Source organism: Aptenodytes patagonicus, chromosome 27 (assembly GCF_965638725.1).
Source record: "Aptenodytes patagonicus chromosome 27, bAptPat1.pri.cur, whole genome shotgun sequence".
NCBI classification, from domain to species: domain Eukaryota; kingdom Metazoa; phylum Chordata; class Aves; order Sphenisciformes; family Spheniscidae; genus Aptenodytes; species Aptenodytes patagonicus.
Window position 1 is genome coordinate 1,267,428 of NC_134975.1, and position 13,614 is coordinate 1,281,041.

At 56.6% G+C, this 13,614-nt stretch overlaps 1 protein-coding gene across 13 annotated transcripts in view; it reads right to left on the reverse strand.

Moving 5' to 3' along the window:
- The window catches only part of HDAC7 (histone deacetylase 7), a 90,715-nt gene that overhangs the window by 12,763 nt on the left and 64,338 nt on the right, over positions 1 to 13,614 (reverse strand). For 11 of the 13 annotated variants that reach the window (XM_076360378.1, XM_076360389.1, XM_076360380.1 and 8 more), the window contains exons 2-4: positions 4,128 to 4,324; positions 2,328 to 2,418; positions 136 to 247 (exon numbers count right to left, since the gene is read on the reverse strand). In XM_076360378.1, the coding sequence (XP_076216493.1) occupies positions 136 to 247; positions 2,328 to 2,418; positions 4,128 to 4,324 (400 nt within the window). Of the gene's footprint in view, positions 1 to 135; positions 248 to 2,327; positions 2,419 to 4,127; positions 4,325 to 6,223; positions 6,316 to 10,340; positions 10,499 to 13,614 lie in introns of those variants that run through there. The other 2 variants (XM_076360388.1, XM_076360377.1) reach the window with 2 other exon arrangements.

Sequence of the window (13,614 nt, forward strand, 5' to 3'; positions counted from 1 at the left end):
GTTAGCTAAACAATATCTCTAAAGACCAGGAAGCAGAAGATAATGGCAAGATCTTGCCCAAGATAAACAGCCACCTTTTCTGGGTCCTGAGCAGATGTCCTGCTCAGAGCAGGCCAGAGGATACCCTTGTTTTACCTGTACGGCATGGCTGAAGAGTTGGGGTTGCTGGTCCTCTCCAAAGCCGCCTGCTGCTTCTTCAGGATGACCTCAGCCAGCTTCTGCTTCACCACCGTGCTGGCCACAGCACCTGCAGAAAGACCACACAGGGCTGAGAGCCGACACAGAGCACTTCAAAGGATCCCTGCAGATATGAGCGTGGCCCCACGGCTCCGCAAGTAATGCCAGGATGGCTGGAGACCCCCTACAAGCACACAGACGCTGAGAAAACCCTGCGGAGATGCTTGGTGCAGTTCTCAGGTCAAGGTTGGCTCAGGGAGAGAAAGGCCAGCTGGGGCAACCGGAGTTTCCCAGACGGTCAGGGAAGCATCCCTGTCCCACCCTCAGCTCTCCCACATCATCTCGGGAGCCTGATCTTTTTGAGTGCGCATCGCTGAGCACTGGGAGCGCGGCTGTTGAGAGGCAGAGCATCGCTAGAGGCGAGTCTCAGCTGCAGATCTGCCTGTTTCATCCGAGCCAGAGAAAGCAGGTATAAGCTGACACCCACAGAATAAAGAGGGCATGAAAGCACAACGTGGCTCGTACAGCAGTGACAAAACTCCCACGGGTGCATGGCAACCTTCTGAAGCCTCTCCAGAGACACTGTGCCCTGGGGCTCTTTGAGCCTGTGTTACACGCTGATAATTTCCAGTTGATGGCATATCAGCCTGACCTGCATCTCAGCCCCCCACGCAGCCATACTCTGCCCCTCAAAACGGGGACAGCTTGTATGAGAGACAGCAAGAAAAAGAAAGCACCTCCAAACAGTTCAGGGGATAGCTTTAAGGCTCCTGAATCTCTTGGTGGAGCTGCACTCTTCCAGAAGAGCACGAGACTTACCACAACCTGCTGGCAAACAGACAGCAGCGACCCACGTTCAACACCTGGCTCCACTGCGGTGGTGAAACACCCCCACGCAGAGGTCTGACTGCTGCAGGGTGCTGCAATCGCCAGTCCCCGGCTGCCGTGAGCCTCCCATGTGGTTTCTCACCTTGGACTAGGGCCCGTTCCCATGCTCCTACCCGTGCCAGGCCATATCCCCATCTGTCCGTTCCGGCAGGAACGCTCTGTGGTTACAACGGGGATGCTCCACGCTTCTGTGCCAGCATTTGGCACCTCCGAGCACAAGTTAATTAATTAATTTGTATGATTAACTCCCAGATTGCATAAAGGGGCTGTGTGTAGGCTGTCACACTCAGCCATGCCGAGCTGACCGCGTTCGCAGCAGCTGTTTGCTCAGGAATGGCACAGAAAGGGCAGGCACTGTGTTTTCAGCATCGCAATTAGCCCCGTCAACCCTGTGAACCGCGGCAGAGAAGCCTGTGCTCTGCAGCCACGTGGGAGCTAAGGGAAGGTATCAGTATCCCGACAGAGCTCAGACTGGACGGGCAGGTGGACAGTAGGCTCACGGACACTGGGACGGGCGCAGTGGATCCGATGCATGCTGCAGCTGCATCTTTGGGTTGCGATGCAGAGCTCTGCACATCCAAAAGCTCAGAGCAAGCTCCCTGCAGCGACTGGCACTAGATGGCGCAGGGAGATCGCAGCCAGACAGGGTTTGCAAACCTTTCTGCCCAGCACAGGGTTTAACCTCTCCCCACTGCCACGGGTGCTCCAGCCTGGGGCTTGCAAGTTCAAGAGGCAAATTCACGCCCTGCCTAGCGCAGTCACAAGCACCGTCAGCTCGGGTAGCACCGCTGCAGTGGCCGTAGGGCACGATGCAACGTTAGCATGGAGATCTGTTATGACCACCTGGTTGGCATCGCTAGGAAGGACATGAAGGACAAACACCAGCCAGGCCAGGGCTAAAACCAATCTCTTGCCAGTTGCTAAGTGCAACCTGCTGGCATCACTGCTTGCTGCTCAGAAGGATCACACTTCCCCGCGGACACTAAGTTGTTCTCTTGGCCCCAGGCAGGCACAGAGCACGGCTCAGTTTGATGCACAGGACAGAGGTGCTCAGGGGCATGGACGCTATCACACGCCTTTAGACCAAGAGAAGGCAGAGCTCGGTCTGGGTAAGGGCAGAACCACCTGCTGCGCCCCCTTCTAAAAGCCACTCTGATCTCACTCCTTCTGTGAGCCAAGTCCCCCGGTTTTGGGGGCACGGCTCCTCGGGCAGAGATGCGGTGCCCAGTGCCGCGTGCCAGCAGACACGCGGAGGCTCTTACTTCGCTTGCTCTTGTCCTTATTGAGGATCTGCCGCAGCTCCTGCTCCTGCTGCCCAGGCTCGGCTTCGCGGTGTGGGGACTCCATGGTCACCTGCGAGAGGAGCAACACATCAGCACCAGGAGACCCCAGCCTTGCCCAGTGCAGACCAAAGCCCTCTCACCCCCTCCCCAAGCCCAAGGCACAACTACACGGTAATGGAGCATGTCTGAAACGGTCCGTTATGTCATTTTTGGAAACCTGATGGGCCGACCTGGCCAACAAGAACGTGTTAAGTTGTTTCATCACAGCAAACCGGATGCATCTTTGTCTCCAGGGACGCTCTCCCCAGGGACATCGTAAAACTCAAACCAGTCTGTTTCAACTTGCTGCCTTTCATGGTGTTTTGACATATCTGTAGCTAGTGCATGTTGTAATACAACAAAAAATAAAAATCATAGTTGACTAAAAAGGGGAAAAAAGAAAAAAACCCTATTCTACTAGTCTTAAAAGTTTGGATCTTGGTGTTTTCCAGAGCTGAGGTTTTCAGAGATGAGCCCATTTCACAGGGAGGTCAAAAAGCATCACGTCTGCACAAATGCCTCTAAGCACCCATCAGTCGTGGCAGCAGCAGCATCTCAAACTCTCCTTGTATGGACCAAGCTGATGCTCAGCCGCTCCCAGAAAGCCTCAGTGTGATTTCCCCAGGGCTTCCAGACAAGGTTACAGGGACCAGCGAGCCCGTGCCAGCCACCGAGAGTGGGGCTGGTGCTCAGGGGCAGAGCACATGGCATGTAAGAGAAGCAGATGAGGCTGGGCTTGTTCAGTCCAGAGCACAGGGGGTACAACTGCATCCTCCACCACCCAAAGCGCATTACACAGCAGATGGAGCCAGGGTCCTCCGAGGAGCTCAGCAAAAGGATGAGCAGCAACAGGACAGACGTGCCATGAGGGAAATCCCATCTGGACATATGGAACTGATTCCTGCCATGAGCACGGTGCAGCCCTGTGACGGGGACATGCAGGGGGTGATCTCTGTGCTTAGAGATGGTCACAACTCGCCTGGATGTGGTCCTCCGCAACCTGCCCTACCTCTGAAGTTGGCCCTGCTCTCAGCAGGGGCCTCCAGAGGAACCATCCAAGCTAAATCTTGCTGTAATTTTGTGACAATGCAGAGTCTGGCAAAGAGGCTGTGCAGGGCAGGGGTGCTATTCCGGGTGACACTAGAGAATTTCAGTGAAGACTTCCCAGAAAAGCAAATTAGCTTGTAAAGTGAGTAAGCCGTGCCTTTAGGGCAGAGAAACAGCGGTGGCCAAGCGGAGTGGCAGATCACAGACACCAGGCATCCTGTCCAGTCGCTCTGGCTCCTCGCTCAGCACACATGGTATGCAGCTGAAAACATTTCCCTGCTTCGCACATCCCAGGAGGCCCCAGCCCTCCCGCTGGCCTTGGCAGGACAGAGATTTGGCCTGAAAGTAAGACACGAAAACCCCCCACCTGACTCCCTAACTGGCCTCCTTGTGTCAGAGAGGTCTCCGTGCTGGCTAAAAAGCACTATAGACTCTCCAGCTCAGGGGAAAGAAGGAATTCACCTGGGAAGGTTATTTTGGGGTTGGGATTTCCAGCCTCTTCCTCTTAATCCCTGCCAGAGACGGGAGCTCAGACAAAGCCAGCCCCGACGCAGGGCACTGCTGGCAGACACGCATGGCGCCATGAGCTACATGCTTTGGGGGCAAAATTAATTCTTCAAAGTGCCCAGTCCTCACCCAGCCGCTACCGAAAGCGGGTGCAGGTCCCCCCCCTGCACCCCGGGGTGCCCGTACCCTCACGTGCTGGTGGGCGAGCTGCTCCACTTGCTGCTGGTGCAGGCTGGCGAGGAAGAGCTGGTGCTGCAGCTGCTGCGTGTGCTTCAGGGCCAGCAAGGTGGTGTCAGAGCCGGGCTTGACGACGCGCTGCCCGATCCGCAGGTCCATGGGGGCGGTCTGGGGCACCCGTGGGGAGGTGCACGGGTTCACAGCAGCTGTTGAGACACAAAGAGGGGCACAGCTCAGTCCCTGTCTGGCTCAGACCACCCTGCTAGGTAGGCAGGGAAAGCATCAGGACGGGGCCCGGGTATACCCCAATGCACGGGTGGGCACTGCGAGGAACATGCCCTGCCATTGAGAAGGGCTTGCCACACACCATCTACTGCCTGCAAAAGCCTCTTCCATCATCTGGGAAAAAAAATTCAGTAAATCATACACCCTTGGAGAGTCTCCAAGGTGCTGCAGGCATCTCCCCTTGACACCACGGCTGAGAATTGCTTTGCAAATATAAGACACTCCCGCCCTGCCTGGATACAGAGTCTTTCCGCGTGGTGAATCCCCCATCCTCATGGGAACACCTAAAATAGTCCCAATTACACAGAGCATTGGAGCACCCACTGCAGCAGGCAATTTTCACCAACCAGCTCCTAAAGCCTTGCTTAATTTATCCTGCATGTGCCACGGGCCAGTGCAAAGCAGAGCCGGTCGCCTCCAGCTGCAACAAACAGAAGACAAACCTGCAGAAGAGCCACCCAGCCAAGGGATGCCCGCAGCTGCAGCGCTCCTCCTGCATCTCTGCAGTGGGATGCTCCAAACAGCACAGCGAGAAGGCAGCGAGCCAGCCAGGCGCAGGCAGAAAGGGGATGAGCGAGCACGACAGCAACTGAAGGACGCACGGACAAGCCCCGTGATGTCCCACAAACCAAACGCAGCCAGGTGCAAGGCAGCCATGGCCGCTGCAGCTTCGCGCTTCGACACGGGCATTGCAGCACGGGGGAAGCTGGAAACAGGCAGGTGGACAGAAAATTCAGCATGAGAAGACGCTGCAAGGGGGAAGCTCTTGCAGGATGCAGGGCCAAGGCCACTGCAGCCTGAGCGCTAATTGTTTTCCAAAAGCAGTTTCAATTAAAAAAAAAAAATGCAAATGTTGTTTTCTAGACAGAGAACCACACCCTGCGTTGTTCAAACCTCAGCCTGAACGGCATCAGGGAGCTTGTGCTGACGACTGCAATATTGCAGGAGAAATCTCTGCAGGCTCCTGCCCCGTAATGCAGCATTTACACAGCAATTCCAGGGGGAAACCCAGCAAGCTCCCGCCCCAGCCCGCACCTCCCTGCAAGGCAAAGGAGCACGAGCATGTTCACCCAAAGAGGGCACAGGGACTATTAATAACCGCAGGCGCACATCTGTGCAGACGATGGGGTGCGTGGCCCTGCTGAAATGGGGCCAGGTCTGGCTTTCCTGCATGGCCCAGGCAGGAAAAATTCCCTCTGGTCAAGGGCAAACACTTCTCGGCACCAGCTCAATTCTCCAGGACAGAAATGTCCCTGACCTCAGCCCATGTCGGAAAAGGACCTGATGTTCCCACGAAACCCCATCGCAGGGTTTATCCCGTTCTCTCTCCATCTCACTGATAACTGCCTGGGATTTAATTTGTCTCTGGCTAATTGGCTCTAATTGCTACACCCTGCCTGCCCCACCATAACCGGCATGATCCGGAGGTTGAGGAAGATTAACAGCCACAGCCTAAAAGCCGCTGAGCTCCTCTGCCCCATTATCACTGAGGCCTCGGGGCTGGACATGGCGCGATGCCACAGGATGGGCAGGATGAGCCCCACAGCCCCCTTTGAGGGTCAGGCACGGCAAAAGCACACGAGCACCTTTCAGCTGCATTTTTATGAGCAAACAAGAGTCCAAGTAAAGTTACCCTAAGCAAGAAGATCTCAAGTCTTCTCTCTATGTGCCCTTCACACCCGCAAGAAGCCAGTGGTCCCAAAAAGGCTGACGTCCGCCACAGGGCTGACAATTCACCCCAGCGCTACCCAAGCGGCTGCAGCGCTTGGTCCCGTCTCCTTGCTGCATGGTGCCAGCACCAGCGCCTTGGGAGGCCGTACCTGCCTGCTGCTCCAGAAACCTCCTGGCTTCAGCAATCCCCAAAGGGCCTCGGATCTTGCTAAACATCAGTGATTTTGAAGGATGCAAGCGATAAGCTGGGCTGTCACCTCCCTCTTCCCAGCTCATGTGTGTTCCCACCTCCCACTGAGGAGGAGGAGGATGCCAGAGGGACGGGTGCTGGCCAAGCCCCTTGGGGATGCTCAGCGGGAGGAAGGCTGGAGGGAGGCAGCGGCACAGCGTGCGTAGTGCTACCCGATGTGCCGGGCTGTTGGCAGCCAGACAAGGACAGACTGTAACGAGCAAATCTCAGGATGGGAAACGGGGACTTCTGACAGCTCCCAACCAAGCCAAATCCCCACCACGTGACGCTGTCTATCTGCAGGAACTTGCTAAAGCTCAGCCATCCCTCGGTCCCCTCCAGGCAAATGTCACTGTCCTGCTATATACCACGAAGGAGCAGGAGCTGGGAAACGCAGTGGGGCTGCCGGGGGACCACAGCCATCGGGCTCAGCTTTGAGACACTGAGAAGGGCTGCTTAGACACAGAAGCATCATTCGGAGGGGAAAGCGGGGGTACGAGGAGGAAGGGACCAGCCCACCAAGCCACAGCCTCCATCCTCAGAGCTGACGGCATCCAGAGAAGAGTTGTCACAGCCTTCCTCTGCTTGCAATGCTAAAAATGCCCACGGGGAGCTCCCACCAGCCAACGCTCAGCAGCAGCTGTCTTGTTCTCACCTCCCCATCAGCAGCATCCTCAAGCCCGAGGCTGCCCCTCCAGCACCTCCCCGGGGCAAAAAGGGGCGAGAAGGTCTTGGGGGCAACCGCAGGCGGAGGAGGAGGTATTACAGGCACCTCTGGGGACGGAGGGGGAGACACAGACGGCGGCACAGAGCCGAGGGGGAAAGACGCTGGCGGGGTCTCTGGGAATCTCTCTACCTCATTTGTTTTAGTCTTTTTAAAAACAAACCCCAAAGCAGCGGAAGAGGAGAAGTGGGAGGGAACGCGTGTGCTGGGGGAGAGGGAGGACGGGCAGGCCAGCAGCCAGCAGCCAGAAAAACAACTCCTCACTGCTCGCCCAGAGCCAGGAAAAAGGCTGTCGAGCATCCCCGCGGCCAAAAGGCACCAGAGCCAGGGAGAGTGGCCGCCGGCAGAGGCTGCGCGGACCCTCCTCCCACCGCGGCCCCCCAGCTCTGCCCACGGATGGCGCATGGAGCACCCCGCTCACCAGGCCCTGCTCAGCTGGGGACGTTTTGGCAAAACGGGGCTGTTCAGGAGGTGGGAGAGAGGGAAGACGGGATGGAAAAAAAGTACCATGGGAGCACGGACTGGCCTGAAGTGCCCCAGGGCGACACGGGCATCCCAGCCTGTGCAAAGCCCCAACTTACAGCTTCGCACCCGGCCAGCACGGGCTAAAGCCACAAAACTCAGGGCGGTTTTCCAGAGCTTAGAAACACGATGCTTTACATCCCGAGTGCCAGGGAGGTGAGGGACGAGGACCAGCCGGGGGCAGCAACGTTGGGAGTGAAGCCCAGCCCCTGGGCAGGAGCCTCGAACACTGTTGCCATGCCGGGACCCCTCCGGCGCGTGGCAGCTCCCCGGGGATGCCCCGCATCCCTCCCTCCCTGGACCCCTTCGCAAAGCCCTTCCTGCCCTGGGAGCTGTTTGTTTCAGCCGTGACCTCCTGCTGCAGCTTGAATTCATTTGGGGTTTCATGCCGGGACCTCCGCCAAGAGTTACAGTAAACAACTCCCCTCCCCGGCAGCCTCCGATGCTCACACATGATTCAGGGGGCAGGCAGCCAGGCGAGCAGCTCCTCCTCTTCCCCTCACCCGAAGAAGGCCAAAAGCACAGCCCCATGACGGCTCCTGGGGGGTCTGCCCCTTTCCCCAACCCAGTCCGGGTCCCGCCGGTTCCTAGTGGACCCTCGTAAGCCACCAGCACTGCGACACGTGGCCACAGAGGGGCTGGGACAGGGATGCACAGGCTGAGACGGGGATGCTCCGCTGGCCCCATGCAGCCTCAGGGGGCCGAATCCATCATCCTTCCCTCCTCACCCGCATGACCAGGAGCAGGGCCGAGTGCCGGGACAGGGAGAAGCAAGCTGGGTGCACCTACCCAGGGAAGAGGCGGAAGGTTTCTGGGACAGGCTCCTCTCCCGGCTGGATGTCCGGCTGCCAACATTTTTGCAAATTATTTTTAGTTCGCAAGAACATTCGCACGGGAAGGCCGGCGCTGGTGGCAAGCTCGTCTTCACACAAGTGCTGGGGCTGGCAGGGGCTCAGCAGCCGCCATGTCACCAGCAGCAGCATGGTGGGACCAGGGCAGCACTCACAGGGCAAATGGCTTTGCAAACGACCCTGCCATTAAAACACAGCAAAACTCAGCCTCTTTGCAAAGACATCCCTCTCCTCCCTGCTTCTGCCAAATAAATCATGAACTGCAAAGCTTATCTGCTCAGCCCAAACAACTCAGGATGTATTTGGGGTGTGAAGCAAGGCAGCATCAGCCCCTCTCCTGGACAGGGGGTGAAGGTGGCCGCGGGGATCACTTGCTGCCTTGTCCCCACTTGCACCATGTGGCCCGGCAGTAAAGCAGAAGCACGGGGGCCGTCACGTCACTGTGTCACCAAGCGGTTGTTTTTCTGGGTCACCTTGTGCAGCCAGATCACCGGTAGGAAAACACACCGCTACGCCAGCGTGCCAGGAGGAAGCCGAGGGGAACCGTGCCGCGGTCCCGGCGCATGGAGGCAACTGCCCAGGGCTGCCGAGCTCATTGCACAAACCATTGCACCTGGGCAGGTAGCAGCCGCTGCAGCTCCACCCTTCCTCCACAGGAAGGGGAGATTGCAACACAGCGAGAGGAGCTTCGGTGCAGAGTCTCTCCCCGGCGTGCCCCGGGAAAGCCTTCGGCGGTACGAGCATGAATGCAAGCTCTGTGCTCAACAACCCGGCATGGGTTACCAGCATTTTCCAGGCTGCCGGCACGGCACAGCGCAAGGAAAACAGCCGAAGCGCTCCAAGGGCCTGCGTGCTCGCCGGCGAGGCGGGGAGAGACACGGAGCAAGCGTGCAGACGGTGACGGGCTCCCCACTTTGCAAACAGTCAAGCACCTCTCGGGCTCCTGCTAAGCTTTTGGCCAGGGTGAAATCTGGTGGCAGCGAGTTTCCCAGGCTGGTGATGGTAATCCGGTGCTTGTGTCGCTCACTCCCCAAGGGGGAAATCACTGGTCACGCTGCTGCTCTCAGACAGACAGCCGTGTCCCCCCCAAAAAAAAGCAGCACAGAAATCTTTGCTTTGGCATTTCCTGATTTTTTTTTTTTTTTTAAAGAGGCAAGATCAGCCGTCAGCAAAGAGCTGCACTTATATAAGAGGGAAATAAAGCAAGAAGCAAACAAACCAGGGCAGGCAGATTATTAAGGAGCAAACCAGTCGCATCTGAGCTACGCCTTTCCGTGCATCCCTGCCTTCAGCCCTGCCTGCCATGAAGGGCAGGCTGCCGGGCTTTGTGGCGCGGTGCAGCCGAGCCGTGTGCCAGCACTGCCCGCGAGGCGATCGCACACAGCGAAGAGCTTTGTCTGAGGCTGAGCAGCAGGTAAAGGCAGGTTTTTTTAAAAACTGTTTCCCATCTTATGTTGATTAGCTGTGAAAGGTTCAGAGTTCAGCCGGGTTGAAGAATGCATGTGATTAAAAACATTCTTCTTTAATAAAAGGAAAAGGTCTTCTCCAGAGCCACGCACAAGTAACAAAAATTAGCTGGAGGGAATTTGTTCAAATTAAAAACACTTAAATAAGAAACCACACAAAAAGGACTATGTTGAAATAACATTAAGATCACAAAGCCAGAACTCGAGAAATAGGAAATCCCGGAGTCGGGGTACCTCACATAACCTTACCCTGGCCCCTGGGGTGTGTGCACCAAGATGCTGGTTTTAATTATGGGACCAAACACTATGCTCCCCTCAAGGACAAGCAAAAAGTGACAAAACCAGAATCACCCCAGTATCAGGAGATACAGATCAGGAGAGGGGACACAGGCACTGCTGTTGGGTCTCGCAGCTCTTGGGGGGGATAACGGGAACCCCGAGCCGGTGCTCCACGCGCCCCTCTGCTCCCCCTACCTCCATCTGCTCCTGCGTCCCCGGGGGGCTTCCTCGCAGGACCCCGTGAAATCTGAGCGTTTGGGGCATTTTCCTCCTTCCTCGCCTTGCCGGGCGGCAGCCGGGGGAGCGCAGGGGAGCCGCTGCGCAGCTCCGGGGAAGGCAGCTCCGGGGAAAGCCCTGCGCCGCCGCAGCTGTCCCCGAGCGGAGAGGCCGTACGCAGCGTCCCGCATGAGCCATAAGAGAACAGATGATGCTCAGGGAAGATGTAATGTTTGGAGCGGTCGGTTGCCAAATTCTGATAACTCTTTATGGAGCATGTTAACTGCGAGTTTCAAGGGCTTTATGAATTGGCCAGATGTGGGTGGATCCCTCTCCTCCCTACCAGACATCAAATTCCTGCTCCAAAACAAGAAGAGGCTGATGCTTCTCTGTGAAAAGCCCCCGAGAGTTTTTCCACAAGGGTAAAACCATATTTTTCTACTCTGACTCTTGTGAACTTTCTTCTGTAGAAAGTTTCCAGAAAAAATTTGAGACAGATGATGATTAAAGCTCGGCAAAGTCACACATGCATCACAAAACCCTTCCCGCAACCAAAGTCACAAACCAGGATTAAAAGCAACACACCTGAAACCACCCAGACTACGCACATACACCTGTGAGCAAAGCACATTATTTAGGTATTTCAAGCACATAAATCAGAAAATTCTCTGTTCGAGCCTGTAAACGAGATCCACATCAGGCCTCGGGAAGCGGATCAGGGCGAGATACTTCCCCTGATTACTCTCGCTGGTTATTTGCGGCTCGTGACCTTTGAGTCAGACATTTAATAGCCCTCCCTGGAATTTTCTCCCCACAAATGTGCGTAGTTACATGTTGAAACTCATGACTCTGGGACCCAAAAATCTCACGGTGCACTGAGGCCAGCCTGCGCTACAGGGACACGGAGCAAAAAGCTTTGTACCTGGATTGCTGCTATTTTTAATGCTCTGTGTTTCAACCCACACCCCAATATCGGTGTTCCCATCCAGGCTCATCAGAGACACGGGACCACGCTATACATTCCCACAGCACCCATACAGAGCAGAAGGCAGGACTCCACTGCCGAAGGAAGAGGTATGGTGAACCCTTCAGGACTAAATAAAACATTCACGGAAGCGGTCCAGCTTCATCCGCAGTGGAAATACGGGTGCTTGTGCTCTCCCTGAACAGCAAGCCCTTCCTTGCTGGCCCAGGTCTGCGTGCGGGCCCTGGGCTGCCCCGCGGATGCCGTCGGTGGGGCGAGCAGATCCACACAGGTGTGTTTAGGTGCCTGTTTCAAGGCAGGTCTTCCACGTGCTCTCAAATCCACATGTTCAGATTGGCCTTGCAAGCATTTTGCCTGCAGGGCAAAGCTGGTCAAGAGGATCCCAAAGCAACCCTGCATCACGCTAAATTACCCCAAAGCCCCGAACCTTAATACCGGACCCGAACTTCACCACAAGCGGTACTTAAACCACCAAACAACTTCCTTCATGCACACGTACAGCTCCCGGAGGAGCTGGAGCAACTTGCAAACGTGCCAGGGGCTGAGCTCCCTGGATGCTGCCCCTCTCCCAGAGATGAGTTTTTAAAGCCTTAAAGGCACCCAACCGAGAATGTGCAGAGGCAAAACCTGGCGATAGGTTTCGAGTCTAAATTTGAGATCGTTCGGTCACAGGGAGACACAGGTATTAAGCCACAGAAAGAGCTGGGCACAGGCAGGACTGAATCACGCCACAGGCAGGCAACACAGCGGCTGCGGTTTCACAAATAGCTGCTTACAATTCCAGTGTAAGGCATCCCCGTCCCTGCCGGCTGTTCCTCAGTCGTGCCCTGATATGTGGCACCATCAGCCATGCCTACGTGGGCAGGTATATGTGTGCTTGTGCGCGTCTAAAGCAAGTAAGTAAATAAACAGTGTTTTTACCAGTTTCTTTGCAGAAGGATCAGGTCCCCGCACCACACAGTTTGAGCGTGGGCAGCACGAGGCGCAAGGTGGGACCAAAGAGCTCATCTCCTGCAACCGCAGCCAGGACACAGGACCAGAGGAACAGCAAGTGGGCTCCATCCCCACCACGGCTCTGGCACAGCTGGAAACCTCTGGCAGTCATTTCCTGCCAACAGTTGCATCCTGCCACCCCCGCCGGTCGTAAACCCCATCCCAAATAGCAGCACAAGGCCCCTGGGGGAGGATGCTGTGCGGAGGAGTGCAAGGTATCCCCAGGAAACCTCGCAACAACCGCCGTTTCCTCTAAACAGAGGGAAATTCATGACCAAAGGGCTCTGTTGAAGGAAAGCCAAGGTTGCCTGGCGGCACCTTGTGCTCCCCAGAACAGCGTAGGCAGCTTCTGCTCCTGGAAACTCCCAAGATTCAGGAAAAGTCCTCCCCTCCCAGAAGGGAAACATCCCCCATAGCACAGCCCACCCTGTTGGATTCCTTCCCCTCCAACCACCCTCACCTGGTCGCACAGCCCGGACGGGGTCTGCCGGCTACTCCCTGCTCAAGAGCCACCAGGGGCAGGTCGGCATAGCCCCGCACATCGTGCTATCCCGAGTCATGCGATGGAGAGCCAGTGCCGTTCCTCCTGGTCCTCCCCCGAAGCCTTTCTCCGCAGCGGGCTGACGCTGAGCTCCACCGCTCCTCCTGCCCCACCAGCCCTGCAAATGCACCCCGCGGAGGGCTGCTACGCATCTTCACCGCCCATGTCCTCTCCTTGCGGACACAGCTACAGGAGCAGCTGGAGAAGGGGCGAGGGTTTGCGGTGTGCGCCTGAAAGCGTAAATAATGCCAAGGCCCACAGGCAAAGACGAATGTGGATGATAGGCAGCACCTCCATGCAAGCAAATCCCCTAGCTCTGCCTGCACTGGAGCAGCCCGGTGTCTTCTAACAGCCCCATCTTCTCCCTCGACCAGGCTTCTGGCAAGAGGCAAACAATCCAGCCTAGAGCCTCAGCATCATCTCCCTCCCTACAGCCAACACAGATCTTCTTTAGAGAGGCTTTGGCACTGGTCCTGGCAAGATAAGCTCCTCCGGGTCTCTGTTCTCCAAGCAGGTAGATGCCAACAGACACAGAACCGTGCGGCAGCCCTGCAGACACAGCCAAGCGCTCCCGGGAAGCGAGCGAGCACCTTCTCGGCGCAGGACGCCTCGTCTTCCCGCACTGGGTTTGATTACATCAGCACGAGAGGATGCAGCCTCCGTGCCAAGGGAAGCAGAGGAGAGATCAAACGATTATACGAACCTCTCCTCAATTACCAGCCGTTTGCATAAGC